The sequence below is a fragment of the Schistocerca americana genome, chromosome X (assembly GCF_021461395.2).
Source record: "Schistocerca americana isolate TAMUIC-IGC-003095 chromosome X, iqSchAmer2.1, whole genome shotgun sequence".
NCBI lineage: Eukaryota > Metazoa > Arthropoda > Insecta > Orthoptera > Acrididae > Schistocerca > Schistocerca americana.
In genome coordinates, this window is record NC_060130.1 from 533,398,769 (window position 1) to 533,420,049 (window position 21,281).

Consider the following 21,281-nt stretch of genomic DNA (forward strand, 5'->3'; position numbering starts at 1 on the left):
TTCAGACGGCTGGGTCACGTTAAGATACATTGGCTTTCACTTCGTTTTCCCAAATGATGAAATTTCCTTGGGGTAGTGTTGCCGTAGAAAAATCAGCGCCATTACGTCACTTTACTGACTGCTTGTGATGAAGCAGCAGCAACGACCGTTAAACATTTGTTACCTTCTCTGTAAGAGTCAACTTATATATTGCACTTGCTCTAGCTCACTAGTCGATCCCTCACCTTCATTAATAATCCATGGTTTTTCTAGCTTTCAACGTGCTTTCTCTTTACATGGTCTTCTACATTACTTTTATACCCTGATCCCCTCCCCCGCACCCCAGGGGCGCGGCGAGCACGGCGTGTGCCCTCATAGTTCAGTCTTCCCCTTCGCGTCATTGATGTTAGGGTACATAACCAGCACAGTAACCAGCCTGTGTGGTGGGGTCGCTATGTACACTTTTGGGCCCCCCTGCGGGTCCGGGGTAAGAATAGGCTCGAGGTATTCCTGCCTGTCGTAAGAGGCGACTGAAAGGAGTTTGTACCGTTTCGGCCTTCCATGTGATGGTCCCCCTTGGGGTTTGACCTCCATTTTTCAAAATTCTACAGAAATACGAGCCTTTTGGGGAAGGACACCTTACGTGGTGTACCACTGGTCCTAAGTGCACTAAGACCTTGGCACTCAGCATTGTACCGGCCTTGTAACCATACCCACTATTACTCAAATTGGGCCTAAACTCCTCATTGGTTGTACCAGTTACTCCCATAGTGCGTCCCCATCTGCACCAGTGATCATGGACTTTCCATGGCACCAAAAATCCAGCACGGTAGCCAGCCTGTTGTGGTGGGGTCGTCATGTACCCTCTAGGTTGTAGCCCCCTGACAACACAGGGATCATACTGCCGATACCTGAGCTGCACCCTCCCCATGTCGGCCAAGGAGTAGATGCCCGTCTCCTTGGGGCATCGGGACTCCCGGCAACGGTCATCCTGCCAGGTGGCACTTGCTGAGGCTGGGTGGCGCCCATGGGGAGAGCCCCTGGTAGGAGTGGGTGGTATCGGGGCGGACGTTTCGCAGATGAAACGTCAACACGTATCAGGTCGCTCTGCGGCTGAGCCTTTCAAAAGGAAAGGTACCGTTTCTAGTTCTGGTTCTCCTGCCCTTTCCCCCTTGGCCACTCCCTGGGAGGAGGGACAGGCCTGCCGGCTTGGGCGAAGTACTTCCCCCGCTATTTGGTCTGTTTTCGAACCGATGGGGGGACGTTCGCCACCTCCAAGCCCATGTTCTTTGTTCAGCACATTGAGGACATCTTCAGGGAAATCGAGGCTCTCAGCAAGATGCGTTCAGGGTCCGTTCTTATCAAGACCACCACCGCCACACAGTCGGCGGCGCTCCAGGCGTGCGACCGCCTAGGGGACATCCCAGTGTCCATTGTCCCGCATCTGGCACTAAATAGGACGCAGGGGGTTATTTTTCATCGTGACCTCCTGCTACAATCTGATGAGGAGCTCAGAGCAACCTGGAGCGCCGAGGCGTGCATTTCGTCCGGCGAGTCCAGCGCGGCCCCAAAGACCGTCGCATCGACACTGGGGCCTTTATCCTCGCCTTCGAGGGGGACGTTCTCCCAGAGAAGGTAAAGGTGATGTGCTACCGGTGCGACGTGCGACCTTACGTCCCGCCTCCTATGCGCTGTTTTCGGTGTTTGCACTTTGGGCACATGTCGTCATGGTGTGAGGCTGAGCCCCTATGTGGCGATTGTGAACATCCTCTTCGTGAGGAACATAAATACACCCCACCACCTCGGTGCATTAATTGTCCTGGCATCCACTCGCCTAGATCCTCAGACTGCCCCGCATATCAGAAGAAGAAGATACAAGAACTCAAAACTTTGAATCGGCTCTCTTATTCTGAGGCCAGGAAGATATGACCGCCTCCATCCCGTGCCGTTGACCACTTCGTTTGCCTCAGTTGTGTCCACTCCTTCCGCGGTATCCTCACCCCTATCCTGTCCCCCCTCCGCCTCCTCCGCCCATCAGGGGGCTCTGCCTCCGCCTCCCAAATCCCTCCCTTCCAAATCCTCCCCCGTGGCCCCCACCCCCTCTGCCCCAGGGGCCACCCTTCCTCCTCCTTCTCTCCCCCCGCCACCTGAGAAGCGTTCCTCTTCTCAGGCGTCCATCGGGGAAACGTTCCGGACCTCGGCTTCAGAGGTCCGGTGTTCCAAAACAGACCCCGCGCGTGAGGACCTTCTTCGGGACCAGCCCACCATCCCTGTGCCTCCTCGGCCTTCCAAGAAGGCCTCCAAGAAGTCTCTATCCCCCTCTCCACCCCGGCGCGTTTCGTCTGAAGCTCAATCCGTGAGTCGCTGCTCCCGGCCGTCCTCAGTTTCGCCGGGACGCTCTGCTGCCAGGCGCTCAGCTGGCCTCTCGCCGGCAAATGATGCTGCCCCTCCTACACAACCAGGGAAAGCGGCCGCACCTGGCGACGACTCGATGGAACCGCATCCCAACTTTTTGACTAGCGATGGCCTTGTTACATTGGAACATAAGAGGTATTCGATCTAATCGGGAGGAATTAAAACTGCTTCTCCGCCTGCACTGTCTGCTCGTCCTTGGTCTCCAGGAAACCAAGTTGCGCCCGACTGACCGTACTGCCTTTACCCACTATACCTCGGAACGGTATGACCTCACCCCTGTGGACGGTATCCCATCTCATGGTGGGGTCATGTTGCTCATTCGGGACGATGTCTATTACCATCCCATCCCATTGACCACCCCACTCCAAGCAATAGCTGTCCGTATTACTCTTTCTGCTTTTCCTTTTTCAGTTTGTACCATCTACACTGCAGTCATCTGCTGTTAGTCGGGCTGACATGATGCACCTGATAGTTAAGCTTCCCCCGCCGTTCTTATTGTTTGGCGACTTCAACCCCTTTGGGGCTCTCCAGCATCCTGCTCAAGAGGCTCACTCATAGCGGATGTCTTCAACCATCTCAATCTTGTCTGCCTCAATACCAGCGCCCCGACTTTCCTCTCGGACTCTACTCATACCTACTCCCACTTGGACCTCTCGATCTGTTCTCCCACTCTTGCCCGTCGGGTCGAGTGGTATGCGCTTTCTGACACCTATTCGAGCGACCACTTCCCCTGTGTCGTTCGTCTCCTGCACCACACCTCATCCCCACGTCCTTAGAGCTGGAACATACCGAAAGCTGACTGGGGACTTCACTCCTCCCTGGCGACCTTTCCGGACCACAATTTTCTCAGTTGTGACAGTCAGGTTGAATACCTCACGGCTGTTACCATCAATGCTGCCGAACGTTCCATTCCTCGTACTACCTCTTCTTCCTCACCTCGCGTTTCCGTCCCCTGGTGGAACGAGGCTTCTAGGGACGCTATCCGTGCTCGATGAAGTGCTTTACTCACCTTTCGCCGCCATCATACGTTGGCGAATTGTATTGAATACAAACGACTCCGAGCGCAATGCCGTAGAGTCATCAAAGACAGCAAAAAAGCTTGTTGGGCCTCTTTCACCAGCTCCTTTAACAGTTTTACTCCCTCTTCCGTCGTTTGGGGTGGCCTGCGCCGGCTGTCGGGCATTAAGGCCCACTCCTCGGTACCTGGCCTGACCTCAGGTAATGAGGTCCTTGTTGATCCTGTGGCTGTCTCCAACGCCTTTGGCCGCTTTTTCGCGGAGGTTTCAAGCTCCGCCCATTACCATCCTGCCTTCCTTCCTAGGAAAGAGGCAGAAGAGGCTCGGCGACCTTCCTTCCACTCGCTGAATCTGGAAACTTACAATGCCCCCTTTACTATGCGGGAACTCGAACGTGCGCTTGCATTGTCCCGGTCCTCTGCTCCGGGGCCAGATCCCTTTCACGTTCAGATGCTGGCACAACTTTCTCCGGCGGGCAAAAGCTTCCTTCTTCGTACCTACAATCGCGTCTGGACCGAAGGTCAGGTCGCCATGTGTTGGCGTGACGCCGTCGTTGTTCCTATACCCAAACCCGGGAAGGATAGACACCTTCCTTCTAGTTACCGCCCCATTTCTCTTACAAGCTGTGTCTGTAAGGTGATGGAGCACATGGTTAATGCTCGGTTAGTCTGGATTCTTGAATCTCGACGGCTACTTGCAAATGTCCAATGCGGCTTTCGTCGCCGCCGCTCCGCTGTTGACCACCTTGTGACCTTGTCGACATTAATCATGAACAACTTTTTGCAAAGGCGCCAAACGGTAGCAGTGTTTTTCGATTTGGAGACGACTTATGATAGCTGTTGGAGAGGAGGTATCCTCCGCACTATGCACAGGTGGGGCCTATGCGGTCGCCTGCCCCTTTTTATTGATTCCGTTTTAACGGATCGAAAGTTGAGGGTACGTGTGGGTTCTGTATTGTCTGAGGTCTTCCTCCAGGAGAATGGAGTGCCTCAGGGCTCAGTCTTGAGCGTAGCCCTTTTTGCCATCGCGATCAATCCAATTATGGATTGCATTCCACCTAATGTCTCAGGCTCTCTCCTCGTCGATGACTTCGCGATCTACTGCAGTGCCCAGAGAGCATGCCTCCTGGAGCGCTGCGTTCAGCGTTGTCTAGACAGCCTATACTCATGGAGTGTGGCAAATGGCTTCCGGTTGTCTGAAGAGGAGACAGTTTGTATCAACTTTTGGCGATATAAAGCGTTCCTTCCACCATCCTTATATCTCGGTCCCGTCGTTCTCCCATTTGTGGAAACAACTAAGTTTCTAGGGCTCACGTTGGACAGGAAACTGTGTTGGTCTCCACATGTCTCTTATTTGGCAGCCTGTTGTACACGTTCCCTTAATGTCCTAAGAGTTCTTAGCGGTTCACCTTGGAACGGATCGCACTGTCTTGCTTCGCTTGCGTAAGTCTATTGTCCGCTCGAAGCTGGATTATGGGAGCTTCGTCTACTCGTCCGCTCGGCCATCCCTCTTACGCCGTCTCAACTCCATCCACCACCGGGGGTTACGTCTTGTGACCCCAGCCTTCTACACTAGTCCTGTCGAGAGTCTTTATGCTGAAGCTGCCGAATTACCATTGACCTACCGGCGCGACATACTGCTGTGTCGGTATGCCTGCCAGCTGTTGTCAATGCTCGACCACCCCTCTTATCAGTCCTTCTTCGCCGATTCTCTCGACCGTCAGTACGGGTTGTATGTGTCTGCCCTGCTGCCCCCCGGAGTCCGCTTCCGTTGCCTGCTTCGACAATTGGATTTTGCCCTTCAGAGAGGGTGAGAGCCCGACACCACCTTGGCTCCAGGCTCCGGTTCATATTTATCTCGACCTCGGCTCACCCCCGAAGGAGGGTACTCCGGCTGCAGTGTATTGCTCACGGTTTGTCGATCTTCGTGCTCGACTTGCCGGTCACACCTTTATTTACACCGATGGCTCCAAAACTGACGGTGGTGTCGGCTGTGCCTTTGTCGTTGGGGCCGCCACTTTTAAATACCGGCTCCTCGACCAATGTTCGAGCTTTACGGCCGAGCTTTTTGCTCTCCATCAGGCCGTTCAGTATGCCCGCCGCCACCGCCATTCATCGTATGTACTCTGCTCTGACTCACTCAGTGCTCTTCAGAGCCTTGGAGCTCCCACTCCGGTCCTTCCCTTGATTCAACGGATACAGCAGTCCCTCCATTCTTTCGCTGATAATGCTGGTTCTGTCAGCTTTCTGTGGGTTCCCGGACATGTAGGACTGCCTGGGAATGAGGCTGCGGATGCTGCAGCCAAGGCTGCAGTCCTCCTGCCTCGGCCAGCCTCCCATTGTGTCCCGTCATCTGACGTTCGTGGGCCTGTATGTAAGAGGCTTGTGTCGTTGTGGTGGGATGCTTGGTCATCCCTCCAAGGAAACAAGCTCCGGGCAGTAACACCGCTCCCAACTGCTTGGACAACCTCCTCCCGACCATCTCGGCGCGAGGAGGTCCTTCTGACCAGGTTGCGGACTGGGCATTGCCGGTTTAGCCACCGCTACCTGCTCTCCGGTGACCCAGCCCCGCAGTGCCCTTGTGGTCAGGCATTAACGGTGCGCCATGTTTTATTGTCGTGTCCTCGTTTTAGTCAATTTCGTGTTATCCTGTCCCTGCCATCTACTTTACCGGATGTTTTAGCTGATGACGCTCGAGCAGCTGCTCGTATTCTGCGTTTTATAACTTTAACTGGCTTGTCCAAAGACATTTAACCTTTTTACTTATTTTATCTGCATCTTTGTCAGGTCCTTCTGATGTCCCTCCATCCCTTTGAGTTTTAGCAGATTCCATGTGCTCCAACACCAGTGACTGGGCGCTAATGAGCTCAGCAGTTGAGCGCCCTTAAACCCTACCAAAAAAAAGACACCAGGCCCGTGGCGTTCTTCCTTTCGCCTCTCCCGAAAGGACTCGACCACACTTTACCTTTGATGTTGGCTGACGATTCCCAGATGGTCTCTCTGGTTCTCGGTTTCCTCCGGGAAAGTGGTTTTTATTCTCAGTTTTAAGGTTTTTAATCTCTCTGGTGTTGGGGCAGGGCTGTGAGTGTTTGGCTGTCTCCCACTGTAAGCAGTGTTTGGAGATTCCTGATTCACCTCCCTGACCGAAATCCTCTTCTTTTCCTTTTACTCTGTTTTTGCCCTTTTTTTTTTTTAAAGGCTTGGTTAGTCTTTCTATTCCCATACGTACTTTCTACATTCTAGCGGTTGCACCTTTTAAGTCACAGGTGGTCTTGCCTATGCTGCTTCAGCGTAGTGTTGGGTTCGTTCTCTTGCCGACTTCCCTCATTTTGTTTTTTACCAATGACAACATGACTGCCTTTTTACGTTTTTTCCCATTTTCCGTTTTATTGTTCTGACTTTACTGAGATGTCCCATTAGCGGAATGGAGCATATTTGAAACAAGGGACTGATGACCTTGCTGTTTGGTCCCTTAAACCTCAAACAACCAACCAACCAACCAGAATCTCTGTGCCCTGCAGAGCCTGTGTGTGCTGTACATAGTCAAGAGTGAGGAAGATGAAGCTTCCTTGGACCTTACACGCTAAGAGATTGAGGGAGCCACCGTGATGTCTATGTGGGTTCCTGGACACGTCAGTCTCACGGGAAACAAGGCTACTGACGCTGCTGCCAAGTCTGCAGTCCTCCTACCTCGGTCTGTTAGTTCTTCCATTCCTTACGATGATCTGTGTTGCCGTCTGTCAGCAGGTGGCTACTTTATTACCACTGTTCATCCCTTCATGGGAACAAGCTCTGGGGCATGAAACCTTTCCCAATGGCTTCGCCGACCTCCTTTCCGTCCTCTCGCCGCGAAAACATTTTAGCTAGGTTGCGTATTGGGCACTGTCGTTGGTCATCGCCATTTAAGTGGTGATCGCCCCCACTACTTGCTGCTCATTGTCATCAGTGTTTTCACAAGACTATGGCAAATTCACTTCTATGCTTGAATCTTGCAATGTCATAATCACGGAAGTGACACTGTGCTTACGTTCTAGGCGTCCTGAACCTGATCAGGTTAGACGAGATGAAGCCCTGGAAAACAGTGGTGGTACAGCTGGCTGCTGAGCTCCTCGGCACGTTCCTGCTGGTGGTCGTCGGGTGTGGCTCGACTACAACGGCGTGGTCGGGAGGCTACCAGCCGACGACTGTTCAGGTGGCCCTGACATTTGGACTTACTGTCACATGCATCGTGCAGGTAGGTATCGCAATATTGGTCGCATTCTAGAGAGCAAGAAATGGTCACTCGTTCAGCTTGCCAGTAGCGGGGGGAAATAATGGCACAAGTGTAATGAGCTGCGTATCGCAAATGGAATTTAGGCAGATTCAACTGCTACTGACTAGAAAGTACCTGGTCATAGCGGCGTACCTCGATAGTAGTGGCGCAAAGTGCAGTAAGAAAACAGTGTGTGCTGGATGTCTGTGCTTTCTTAGTGTCTCGTTCATGGAAAATGTCAGACAAGATGTGGAAGCTCGCAGGCCATGTAAAGGCTGTAGGAAGTAGCCTCTTCAGCTGAAATTGTCAGTTTTACTAAGTTCGCGGCAAAGACGTTGTGATCCGTATTGTGCGCATTATTTCCACGTAATTGAAAATGGCCTTAAATTGGTTATCAGGTACGGGACAAGGTAGGATTTATATTGACTTAATAATTAAAATGTGAAAATACCCCCCCCCCCCCCCACCAAGGAATCGCATTGCTTAAATGTGGTGAATGTTGTGTGTGGCGGTAGCAACTAGAGGTGCTCGTCTGTGCACAGTATTGAACTGTTCAGTCCCTAGGAAACGAAAATTTGATGAGGTAATTGTCAGCATCTTAACTCATCAAGCTCACTCGTATTGACCTTTCTGATTGCAGTTCTGTCAGAATAGCTTAATGGCTGGCCTGTAACTCATTGCCCTTGCTCTCACGCAAGTATTTCACACATCCGCTGCAGGAATGGCTTGAAAGGTTGTAACCTCCCCCTCACTTATCGACCTTAATGACAGTGAAAAATTAAACAGCGTGTACCTAATGGAAATTTGGGAAAAAGCAATCGTCACCGAAGTTAATTTATCGGTAAAGAGGGAGGAAAGGGTTACATCTAAATAAAAGGAAAAATGCAAATGAAACTGGTGGAAATTAATTTTGAAAATGGGTAAAGTTAATAAAGTAAATGTGCGGCCGTTACGTTAACAATTAATTAGCGGTAATTAGATATTTGAGATTTGGGGGAAATTACGGTCGCCAGTCCTAAGGACAATTACTATAGTAACTGAAGAAGAAAGGTTATTACACATATAATTAGTACTAGAAGCGTGGCAACTGAAGGTTGACACGTGTAGTGTGAAAACTGAAAGTTTGTCAGAAGTAATAAATTTCGCTACACTCTGACTTAATTTAGCAAAAGAATTAATAAAACCGGAAAATCGAAAGTTAATTTAGTGACTGAAGTTAATAGTGAGCTTTCTGAAGCACATCGAAATTCAGTAAAATACGGTTAGTCTTGGACTACCTCAACAATCATTTCAAAAGCTACTTGAATCTACGCAATTTAGAAATAAAAGATTTAACTTTGATCTTGAATTAAATGATTCTGAACAGTTAACAATAGTAAAATTTAGTACGTACCAAGCTGAGCTGTAGTCACAGGTAAGCTAAAATACGGTAACAAAACTCGCACTCTTAATTTGTGCTTGTGTGATCTAAATATTGTAGCCAGCTATCAATACCTTAACTGACCTTTGAAATTAAAGCAGTGAAATCGAATGATACTGGCGTTTTAATTTCAACGACACTCGGGTTCATTCCGGAAAAGGAAGGGACCCTGCTTGGTAATGCAGTTGGGTCAATGAGCAACAAATGTTCATGCTACGTTGCTGTAATTTTGTGATTTGAACAGTTTTAAAAGTGAGGTCTGGCATACAGTTCTAAAACTTCACGTGCTTCCAGTCTTCCTTGTTGGTTGATTGAAGGTTTGAAGCCGTCGATCGAGGAGGTGGCGACAGTCACTCATTGTCGGCCGTCGCTGTTGCAGAAGCTGGATGTTGGCGCGCCTTCTTCTCGACACCGTCACCAGGCGAAACGGGCTCTCGATGTGCGCCAGCTAATGCTTCCTGTCCGCGACATCGTGTCAGAAACTATCATAGCAAGTCGAGCGCAATTACATGCTGCCCAACCCCGAAAGCGCGGCAACTCGCGGGAGCGTCACACCACACACCTGCTCCACTGCACCACCCCAGCGAGACTCCCCCTCTGCCCGCGCTCCACGCGACAGAGTTAACACTACCAAAGATCCTAAACGCTTTTGTTCTCCACACGACCTATCGATGTATTCGTTCGATAGCATAGTTTTACCTAGGCCAGACCCAGCGTATAAATACAAATAATATTCACAAAACAAACCAACATAAATGCATATATAACAAACAGTAAAACTACAATATATAAAGACACAGAAATGTCATACGCAGGTAACAAAATAAGGAAAAATTTATAGTACAATAGGTGGAAATAAGAGGATATGCATTTCCGGCGTTACAAGGTGCCATTGCATGAAATGAGCGAGTGTCTGAAAACAAATGAAGAGTAGAAGTAATGGTCAGTGTCATTCGAAAAATGGCTACTCAAAACGCTATTCACACAAATAGTGAGATGACCGGTTTCGATCCGACAGATTTATCAATCGGTTCCTTCCATTTATGTGAAATTCGTTGTTCGAAAACATTATTAAACAGATAAGCATAGTCGCAATATCCATTTGCGGCAAAACAGCAGGAACAGTTTTTGTCGGAAGTCCCACTAATACTGAGAAACGATTTAATTTGTGACAAAGCTAGTAGAGAGGCATACTATTAGGTTCTTCACTGGTAGAAAAGCAGTCGACGAAAAGTTCACAGGATTCAAATTGGTATCATAGGTAAGCACGTCTTGGTACGAAGACGATGCACTTCTTCCTAAGGCAATTGTAGAAAAAATTCTGTATGGTTTGGCACCTGGGATATCCAATAAACGAGTGAAGAGGCATTGTAAGAATATGACCAACTTAACCCTTTGTCGCCTGGCGGTAATTAAAAGTACCAGTAAGTTTTGACTCTCATTATTTTCTCGTGGTGCAGTTTCGTGATCTGAGAGCCTGTCGGTACGTAACAGTAACTCTGCTCTACTATTTCATAGATGTTATTGTGCAATACATAGACCTCTCTGGCGGTCAGAGCTTGAAATTGTTTTTCGCGCGCTGCTGTGAAAACAGAAGATTGTGAGTGCTTCTTTCGATGGTGTTGCCTGAATTTGTGCGCAATTTATTGAAACTTCCGTTGAGTTTTCCATTGTATGTACTTACCTTCTTTGTTTTTTTTTATAATAGTTGGAAGCATTACGTTACAAGTGAATGAGATAAAGTGGAAAATATAAGGCGGACTTACTAGTACCGTCAGGTTGTGCGAACACTTTATTGTAGCAACAATGCGTTACCTCTCACTAGTTGTTCTGTCCACTTTTTCTCACACAGAAATCCGTAAATACATTTGCCTGTGGAACAATTAGAACAAACAGGAAAGGTTTGCCAGGGAATTTACCTAAAGAAAAATGTCTAAATCAAATCAGAGAGTCATCTTTAGACCTAACAGTATTTCAAGGGAAGGAAAATAAAGTACTGCATTTTGCGTCAAACTTCCATGGCACTGAACAGAGCGTAGTGACAAGAAAACAGAAAGATGGAACTGGTATGACTATACCATGTCCAGTTATTGTATGTGATTACAATAAAAACATGTGTAGTGTCGATCATGCAGACAGATTACGTTCAACTTAAGGTCTTGACAAGCGATCAAAGAAATGGTGGCACCGTCTCTTCTGGGGAGCAATAGAAATTGCTTTTGTCAATGCTTACGTCATTTTCAGTGATCTACATAGGGCACTGCCACGGCTGGAATTCAGGCGTTCTGTGGGACTAGGGCTAATGAATGAACAGCAAGTGCCAAATCTCAAAAAGAGAAACTCTGGTAAAGATGAAATAACTCTCCCAAAGAGGAGGAGGATAACTTTTCTATTCCGAAGGATGTACGTCTTGGCAACCGAGGAAACCATTTTGTAGTGTTCAGTTGTAAAAGAGGACGATGCGAAATGTGTGCGAAAAATAAAATTCGGTCGAGACCACATTCACAATGTAGTACATGTAAAGTGTATTTGTGCTGCAATGAGAAAAAGAACTTTTCTACAATTTCATGAGGTATCACTAAATATGTGATATGTATATACTGTCAAAAATGTATAGCTAAGTTATTATGTATTGTGAAGTTGCTCTAGAATAAATTTATGCGAAATTAAAAAAAAAGTTCAGAAATATCATATTTCTGTTAATTAATTTTCTAATGTAAAAATATTTAATATTTATGTGGAATAAAGTAAAAGTTAAAAAAATTGGAGCATTTTTCTGCGCATGTTGTGATTCTGTCCATGGAGTCTGACGGTACTTCTGAGTACCAGGAGAGAAAAAAGTTGTGAAAAATAAAATAAAATTTTACAAAAAATCCTACTGTCATTTGAGGCCACAATAGCATAAATTCTGCAAAGAAAATGTTAAAGTAAATTTTTTCTTATGTCAGGAAACAAAGGGTTAAACGTATCCATTTCCACTCAACTTACTCTCAGGGTAGTTCAACTGAAATATTTGTATGTGGAAGTAGATGAATGTGATTGACCAAAATGTTTGCTTTCAGACGCTGGGCTACGTAAGTGGCGCTCACGTGAACCCGGCAGTGACTGTGGGCCTGGTGGTGGGAGGCTTCCTGGGCCTGCTGAAGGCTCTGCTGTACGTGACAGCGCAGTGCGTGGGCGCCACCGCTGGCTCATTCGTGCTCCAGGTACTCGTAGCTGGCCTGTTGAAGTGGTTATTTCGTTCTAACAAGTGTTAGTTAAATGGTGAGAAGGACATCGCTTCAAACCTACGCAGTAAACAGTAGGATGGAATTTTGACGCGTTATAACTGTACAGGGCAACTAGTTGCCAAAGAATGAAGCCTTAAAGCAGTAAATAGTACAGAATACAGTTGTATGGCAACTGGATGTCGATGTTAGCAGCAACTAATGGCTTCAAATAATCTTCGTAGCCTAGATGCTTCTATTGTCTTCCAATAAGGGCAAATTGAGTGCAGACCTACCACTTAAACATCCCGGTTCAATTAACTAATTTCTGCGCATAAAACGATTAGTTACACGCGGGCACTCGGGGAATAGTAAACAGAAGCACGCGATTCTAGAATGTTTCAGGCGTTTTAATGGACATAAACTGTAAGGGCCAATCCCTGGTATGTGGTGAACAGATCCCAATTCGGTGAGAGTTCGTAAGAATCAATGTACAGTCGAAGAACTCCGAAAACAAAACAGCCTTATTAGTAATGAGACGACAAACTTTATCCGTCTGTTAATTGTAGTAAATTTGTTTTGTCGTTTGACAATATGAAATGGTTTTAAAGGTAATTTAATGTAGGCTGTGAGAGGATACCTTGGCAGCCTTGTGTTGATTGTTGCAGGCCCTGACACCTAACGAGACGGTCGCAACGCTGGGCGTTACAGCCTTGAATCGGCACGTGACGCCGACGCAGGGCTGCTTCGTGGAGATGGTCATATCATTCGTGCTCGTGATGGCCGTGTACAGCGCTGTCGCGGCGGCGGCGGCAGCAGCAGGACCCTTCACTGTCGGCATGTCTATCACAGCCTGCCACTTGTTCGCGGTATGTCTCCCGAGCACATAAAGTCCCTGTTAATGGGTAAGGCTTAATTTCAGTGACTGTTTCTTGCCTGCAGTTGGCTTCTGTGCTAACTTTGAGACTACGGCTAATAAATCCGTCGATTTGATCGTGGGAGTGCCTGAATTCAGCCATCTAGTATAGAATCGGCGGCTTATCAGTTGGCACACCAATTTAATTAGTAAATTGGTTAATGTCCTCAGATACCGCCCTAAATGTTCAAAACTCGCGTCTCTACCGTAGCATCTAGTTCAGCAGAAACTTTAATGGGCTCCTTTCATGGTATAGAGAAACAGCGCTAACAGTTTTAACGGCCCCTCATAACTTTGATCTGTGTTTACACATGGTATAACAGCAGGGGGAGTAGCAATAGGACATCCATGGTGAGTTGCACATTAAACGGTACTGCGTAATGTACGTTACTGCACATGTTCGGTTTTCAATAGTTCAGGCACTGTTACGTAAGCCCATTCACTACGGCTTCGTATATACGATGCGAGCAAAAATAAAAGTTCGTGTTACTGGCAGGTCAGCATTGAAGCTACTCCTGAACACTGCGAATTTTGTATGGAGATCAATGCTGGATGTTGGGCAGAATTTTATGCAGTCCTCAAAAGCATGTCGTAATTTCAAGTAAATTGCCGTGCACTGCATATTAGCATCCCACAGCGGAACTTCCTCCTGTAATGCTGTGGCAACGTGTGCTGAAGTTGGACCAATTGTGCTCCACCCTCCGCCGCACTGCACTTGGAGACACTGTATCCACGACACTACGCTTTTGTCCAGCCTCTTTACATGGGGCCAATGCAATGCTTCTTTCATGCACCGTTCTTACAGGAGGAGAGCTTCACCAGCAGCGCGTCATCCTGCAGTGTGACAGTCACGTCGAGCGTCCGACATAACTGACGAACAGATGTACCCTGTGTCTTCTGTTTAGCATATTGCGTCAGTTACAGTCCCATTTAGTAAAATTATCGTTCTTTCTTTGTTTCCATAGCGTTTCTTTCTATAGTATACTGTATTAATTTGTCATTCCAGGCAGTGGTTGTTTTCTACAGTGTTTCCATACTGGAACTTACATTATCGCGCTTCAATTTTGAACTAACCACGGTACTCTGCAGCTAGTTAAACTTAATCTTATCCGATGTTCGATTTTAGATACGAACTGCCAGTAACTACAGCTGTAGATGAGGTTAATTATTTCCCAGCGTGTGAACTGCTTGTATTAGGTGTGTAGATTGTAAGCAAAACCACTGACGGATGGTCTTCATATTTGGGTTAGTACGTGACAATTGCGATACTTACATCCAATAAATCCGGGAATATAAAGGTTCTTCCTGGTACACCACATACATTCTTCCAAGCCCCCCCCCCCCTCCTGCGGGTCTGGGGTAAGAATAGGCTCGAGGTATTCCTGCCTGTCGTAAGAGCCGACTAAAAGGAGTTTCAACCGTTTCGGCCTTCCATGTGATGGTCCCCCTTGGGGTTTGACCTCCATTTTTCAAAATTCTACAGAAGTAAGAGCCTTTTGGGGAAGGACGCCTTCTGTGGTGTACCACCGGTCCTCAGTGCACTAAGACCTTGGCACTCAGCATTGTACTGGCATTGTAACCATACCCGCTATTCTTCAAATTAGGCCTAAACGCCTGATGAGTTGTACAAGTTACGCCCATAGTGCGTCCCCATCTGCACCTACGATCATGGACTTTCGATGGCACCCGAAATCCAGCACGGTAGCCAGCCTGTTGTGGTGGGGTCGTCATGTACCCTCTAGGTTGTAGCCCCCTGACAACACAGGGATCGTACTGCCGATACCTGAGCTGCACCCTCCCCACGTCGGCCAAGGAGTAGATGCCCGTCTCCTTGGGGCATCAGGACTCCCGGCAACGGTCATCCTGCCAGGTGGCCCTTGCTGAGGCTGGGTGTCGCCCGTGGGGAGAGCCCGTGGTCGGATTGGGTGGTATCGGGGCAGACGTTTCGCAGATGAAACGTAAACATCTATCGGATCGCTCTGCGGCAGAGTCTTTTAAAAAGAAAGGTACTGTCTCTGGTTCTGCTTCTCCTGCCCCCTCCCCCTTGGCCACTCCCTGGGAGGAAGGAAAGGGCCGCTGGCTTGGGGCAAAGTACTTCCCCCCACTGTTTGGTCTGTTCTCGAACCGATGGGGGGACGTTCGCCACCTCCAAGCCCATGTGCTTTGTTCAGCACATTGAGGACGTCTTCGGGGAAATCGAGGCTCTCAGTAAGATGAGTTCGGGGTCCGTTCTTATAAAGACCACCTCCGCCACACAGTCGGCGGCGCTCCAGGCGTGCGACCACCTAGAGGACATCGCAGTGTCCATTGCCCCGCATCTGGCACTAAATAGGATGCAGGGGGTTATTTTTCATCGGAACCTCCTGCTGCAATCTGATAAGGAGCTCAGGGCCAACCTGGAGCGCCGAGGCATGCATTTCATCCGGCGAGTCCAGCGCGGCCCCAAAGACAGTCGCATCGACACTGGAGCCTTTATCCTCGCCTTCGAGGGGGACGTTCTCCCAGAGAAGGTAAAGGTGATGTGCTACAGGTGCGACGTGCGACCTTACGTCCCACCTCCTATGCGCTGTTTTCGGTGTCTGCGCTTTGGGCACATGTCGTCATGGTGTGAGGCTGAGCCCCTTTGTGGCGATTGTGGACGTCGTCTTCGTGAGGAACATACATGCACCGCACTACCTCGGTGCGTTAATTGTCCTGGCACCCACTCGCCTAGATCCTTAGACTGCCCCGCGTATCAGAAGATGATACAAGAATTCAAAACTTTTGATCGTCTCTCTTATTCTGAGGCCAGGAAGAAGTATGACCGCCTCCATCCCGTGCCGTTGACCACTTCGTTTGCCTCGGTTGTGTCCACTCCTTCCGCGGTATCCTCACCCCTATCCTGTCGCCCCTCCGCCTCCTCCCCCCATCCGGGGGTCCGTGCCTCTGCTTCCCAAATCCCTCCCTTCCAAATACTCCTCCCACGTGGCCCCCGCCCCCTGTGTCCCAGGGGCCACCCTCCTCCTCCTCCTCCTCCTCCTCCTCCTCCTCCTCCTCCTCCTCCTCCTCCTCCTCCTCCCCCGCCGCCTGAGAAGCGATCCTCTTCTCAGGCGTCCATCGGAGAAACGTTCCGGACCCGAGCTTCCGAGGTCCGGCGTTCCAAAACGGGCTCCACGCGTGAGGACCTTCTTCGGGTCCATCCTACCATCCCTGAGCCTCATTGGCCTTCCAAGAAGGCCTCCAAGGAGTACTCTCTATCCCCCTCTCCACCCCGGCGCGTTTTGTCTGACGCTCCATCTGTGAGTCGCTGCTCCCCTCAGTTTCGCCGGGACACTCTGCTAGGCGCTCAGCTGGCCTCTCGTCGGCAAATGATGCTGCCACTCCTACACAACCAGGGACAGCAGCCGCAGCTGGCGACGACTCGATGGAACAGGATCCGCCTCCCGCCGGTTGTAGCGTTGTTCCCTCGAAACCTGGCCCTACGCGGCCGTCGAGGTGACCAGCTCTTCCCCCGTCTCGTTCCCCCCTCTTTTTTTTTTGGCTAGCAATGGCCTTGTTACATTGGAACATAAGAGGTATTCGATATAATCGGGAGGATTTACAACTGCTCCTCCGCCTGCACTGTCCGCTCGTCCTTGGTCTCCAGGAAACAAAGTTGCGCCCGACTGACCGTATTGCCTTTACCCACTATACCTCGGAGTGGTATGACCTCACCCCTGTGGACGGTATCCCAGCTCATGGTGGGGTCATGTTGCTCGTTCGGGACGATGTCTATTACCATCCCATCCCTTTGACCACCCCACTCCAAGCAATAGCTGTCCGCATTACTCTTTCTGCCTTTACTTTTGCCGTTTGTACCATCTACACTCCGTCATCTGCTGTTAGTCGGGCTGACATGATGCACCTGATAGTTCAGCTTCCTCCGCCGTTTATATTGTTTGGCGACTTAAATGCCCATCATCCCCTTTGGGGCTCTCCTGCATCCTGTCAAAGAGGTTCCCTCTTGGCGGATGTCTTCAACCATCACAATCTTGCCTGCCTCAATACTTGCGCCCCGAGTTTCCTCTCGGACTCTACTCGTACCTACTCCCACTTGGATCTCTCGATCGGTTCTACCACTCTTGCCCGTCGCTTCGAGTGGTATGTCCTTTCTGACACCTATTCGAGCAACCACTTCCCCTGTGTCATTAGTCTCCTGCACCACACCCCATCCCCACGTTCTTCGAGCTGGGACATACCGAAAGCTGACTGGGGACTTTTCTCCACCCTGGCGACCTTTCCGGACCACGATTTTCCCAGTTGTGACACAGGTCGAATACCTCATGGCTGTTTTCATAAATGCTGCCGAAAATTCCATTCCTCGTACCTCCTCTTCATGTCGCGTTTCCGTCCCCTGGTGGAATGAGACTTGTAGAGACGTTATCCGTGCTCGGCGACGTGCTTTACGCACCTTTCGCCGCCATCCTACGTTGGCGAATTGTATTAGATACAAACGACTCCGAGCGCAATGCCGTAGAGTCATCAAAGACAGCAAAAAAGCTTGTTGGGCCTCTTTCACCAGCTCCTTTAACAGTTTTACTCCCTCTTCTGTCGTTTGGGGTAGCCTGCGCCGGCTGTCGGGCATTAAGGCCCACTCCTCGGTACCTGGCCTGACCTCAGGTAATGAGGTCCTTGTTGATCCTGTGGCTGTCTCCAACGCCTTCGGCCGGTTTTTTGCGGAGGTTTCAAGCTCCGCCCATTACCACCCTGCCTTCCTTCACAGAAAAGAGGCAGAAGAGGCTCGGCGACCTTCTTTCCACTCGCTGAATCTGGAAACTTGTAATGCCCCCTTTACTATGCGGGAACTAGAATGTGTGCTTGCACTGTCCCGGTCCTCTGCTCCGGGGCCAGATGCAATTCACGTTCAGATGCTGGCACACCTTTCTCCGGCGGGCAAAAGCTTCCTTCTTCGTACCTACAATCGCGTCTGGACCGAAGGTCAGGTCCCCATGCGTTGGCGTGACGCCGTCGTTGTTCCTATACCCAAACCCGGGAAGGATAGACACCTTCCTTCTAGTTGCCGCCCAATTTCTCTTACAAGCTGTGTCTGTAAGGTGATGGAGCGCATGGTTAACGCTCGGTTAGTCTGGATTCTTGACGGCTACTTACTAATGTCCAATGCAGCTTTCGTCGCCGCCGCTCCGCTGTTGACCAAACAGAAGCTAAACGATGTCAAAGTTAGCGTAAGGAGGGCTATGCGTGAAGCGTTCATTGAATTCGAAAGTAAAATTCTATGTACCGACTTGACAGAAAATCCTAGGAAGTTCTGGTCTTACGTTAAATCAGTAAGTGGCTCGAAACAGCATATCCAGACACTACGGGATGATGATGATGGCATTGAAACAGAGGATGACACGCGTAAAGCTGAAATACTAAACACCTTTTTCCAAAGCTGTTTCACAGAGGAAGACCGCACTGCAGTTCCTTCTCTAAATCCTCGCACAAACGAAAAAATGGCTGACATCGAAATAAGTGTCCAAGGAATAGAAAAGCAACTGGAATCACTCAATAGAGGAAAGTCCACTGGACCTGACGGGATACCAATTCGATTCTACACAGAGTACGCGAAAGAACTTGCCCCCCTTCTAACAGCCGTGTACCGCTAGTCTCTAGAGGAACGGAGGGTTCCAAATGATTGGAAAAGAGCACAGATAGTCCCAGTCTTCAAGAAGGGTCGTCGAGCAGATGCGCAAAACTATAGACCTATATCTCTTACGTCGATCTCTTGTAGAATTTTAGAACATGTTTTTTGCTCGCGTATCATGTCATTTCTGGAAACCCAGAATCTACTATGTAGGAATCAACATGGATTCCGGAAACAGCGATCGTGTGAGACCCAACTCGCCTTATTTGTTCATGAGACCCAGAAAATATTAGATACGGGCTCCCAGGTAGATGCTATTTTTCTTGACTTCCGGAAGGCGTTCGATACAGTTCCGCACTGTCGCCTGATAAGCAAAGTAAGAGCCTACGGAATATCAGACCAGCTGTGTGGCTGGATTGAGGAGTTTTTGGCAAACAGAACACAGCATGTTATTATCAATGGAGAGACGTCTACAGACGTTAAAGTAACCTCTGGCGTGCCGCAGGGGAGTGTTATGGGACCATTGCTTTTCACAGTATATATAAATGACCTAGTAGATAGTGTCGGAAGTTCCATGCGGCTTTTCGCGGATGATGCTGTAGTATACAGAGAAGTTGCTGCATTAGAAAATTGTAGCGAAATACGGGAAGATCTGCAGCGGATAGGAATTTGGTGCAGGGAGTGGCAACTGGCCCTTAACATAGACAAATGTAATGTATTGCGAATACATAGAAAGAAGGATCCTTTATTGTATGATTATATGATAGCGGAACAAACACTGGTAGCAGTTACTTCTGTAAAATATCTGGGAGTATGCGTACGGAACGATTTGAAGTGGAATGATCATATGAAACTAATTGTTGGTAAGGCGGGTACCAGGTTGAGATTCATTGGGAGAGTGCTTAGAAAATGTAGTCCATCAACAAAGGAGGTGGCTTACAAAACACTCGTTCGACCTATACTTGAGTATTGCTCATCAGTGTGGGATCCGTACCAGGTCGGGTTGACGGAGGAGATAGAGAAGATCCAAAGAAGAGCGGCGCGTTTCGTCACTGGGTTATTTGGTAACCGTGATAGCGTTACGGAGATGTTTAATAAACTCAAGTGGCAGACTCTGCAAGAGAGGCGCTCTGCATCGCGGTGTAGCTTGCTCGCCAGGTTTCGAGAGGATGCGTTTCTGGATGAGGTAGCGAATATATTGCTTCCCCCTACTTATACTTCCCGAGGAGATCACGAATGTAAAATCAGAGAGATTAGAGCGCGCACGGAGGCTTTCAGACAGTCGTTCTTCCCGCGAACCATACGCGACTGGAACAGGAAAGGGAGGTAATGACAGTGGCACGTAAGGTGCCCTCCGCCACACACCGTTGGGTGGCTTGCGGAGTATCAATGTAGATGTAGATGTAGACCTTGTGACTTTGTCACCTTGAACATCTTTTTGTGAAGGCTCCAAACGGTAGCTGTGTTCTTCGATTTGGAGAAGGCTTATGATAGCTGTTGGAGAGGAGGTATCCTCGGCACTAGGCAGAGGTGGGGCCTACGCGGTCGCCTGCCCCTTTTTATTGATTCCTTTTTAACCGATAGAAAGTTTAGGGTACGTGTGGGTTCCGTATTGTCCGACGTCTTCTTCCAGGAGAATAGAGTGCCTCAGGGCTCCGTCTTAAGCGTAGCCCTTTTTGCCATCGCGATCAATCCAATTATGGATTGCATTCCACCTAATGTCTCAGGCTCTCTCTTTGTCGATGACTTCGCAATCTACTGCAGTGCCCAGAGAACATGCCTCCTGGAGCGCTGCGTTCAGCGTTGTCTAGACAGCCTATACTCATGGAGTGTGGCAAATGGCTTCCGGTTGTCTGAAGAGGAGACGGTTTGTATCAACTTTTGGCGATATAAAGCGTTCCTTCCACCATCCTTATATCTCGGTCCCGTCGTTCTCCCATTTGTGGAAACAACTAAGTTTCTAGGGCTCACGTTGGACAGGAAACCGTGTTGGTCTCCACATGTCTCTTATTTGGCGGCCCGTTGTACACGTTCCCTTAATGTCCTAAGAGTTCTTAGCAGTTCATGTTGGGGAGCGGATCGCACTGTCCTGCTTCGCTTGTATCGGTCCATAGTCCGATCGAAGCTGGATTATGGGAGCTTCGTCTACTCATCTACTCGGCCATCCCTCTTACGCCGTCTCAACTCCATCCACCACCGGGGGTTACGTCTTGTGACCCCAGCCTTCTACACTAGTCCTGTCGAGAGTCTTTATGCTGAAGCTGCCGAATTACCATTGACCTACCGGCGCGACATACTGCTGTGTCGGTATGCCTGCCAGCTGTTGTCAATGCCCGACCACCCCTCTTATCAGTCCTTCTTCGCCGATTCTCTCGACCGTCAGTACGGGTTGTATGTGTCTGCCCTGCTGCCCCCCGGAGTCCGCTTCCGTTGCCTGCTTCGACAATTGGATTTTGCCCTTCAGAGAGGGTGAGAG

The 21,281-nt window shown here is 49.2% G+C and overlaps 1 protein-coding gene across 1 annotated transcript in view; it reads left to right on the forward strand.

Annotated features, from left to right (window-relative positions):
• Window positions 1-21,281, forward strand: part of LOC124556133 (aquaporin AQPAe.a-like) — a 51,595-nt gene that overhangs the window by 25,850 nt on the left and 4,464 nt on the right. The window contains exons 2-4 of the mRNA XM_047130149.1: window positions 7,444-7,643; window positions 12,144-12,287; window positions 12,956-13,156. Of these exons, the coding sequence (XP_046986105.1) occupies window positions 7,444-7,643; window positions 12,144-12,287; window positions 12,956-13,156 (545 nt within the window). The remainder of the gene's footprint in view (window positions 1-7,443; window positions 7,644-12,143; window positions 12,288-12,955; window positions 13,157-21,281) is intronic.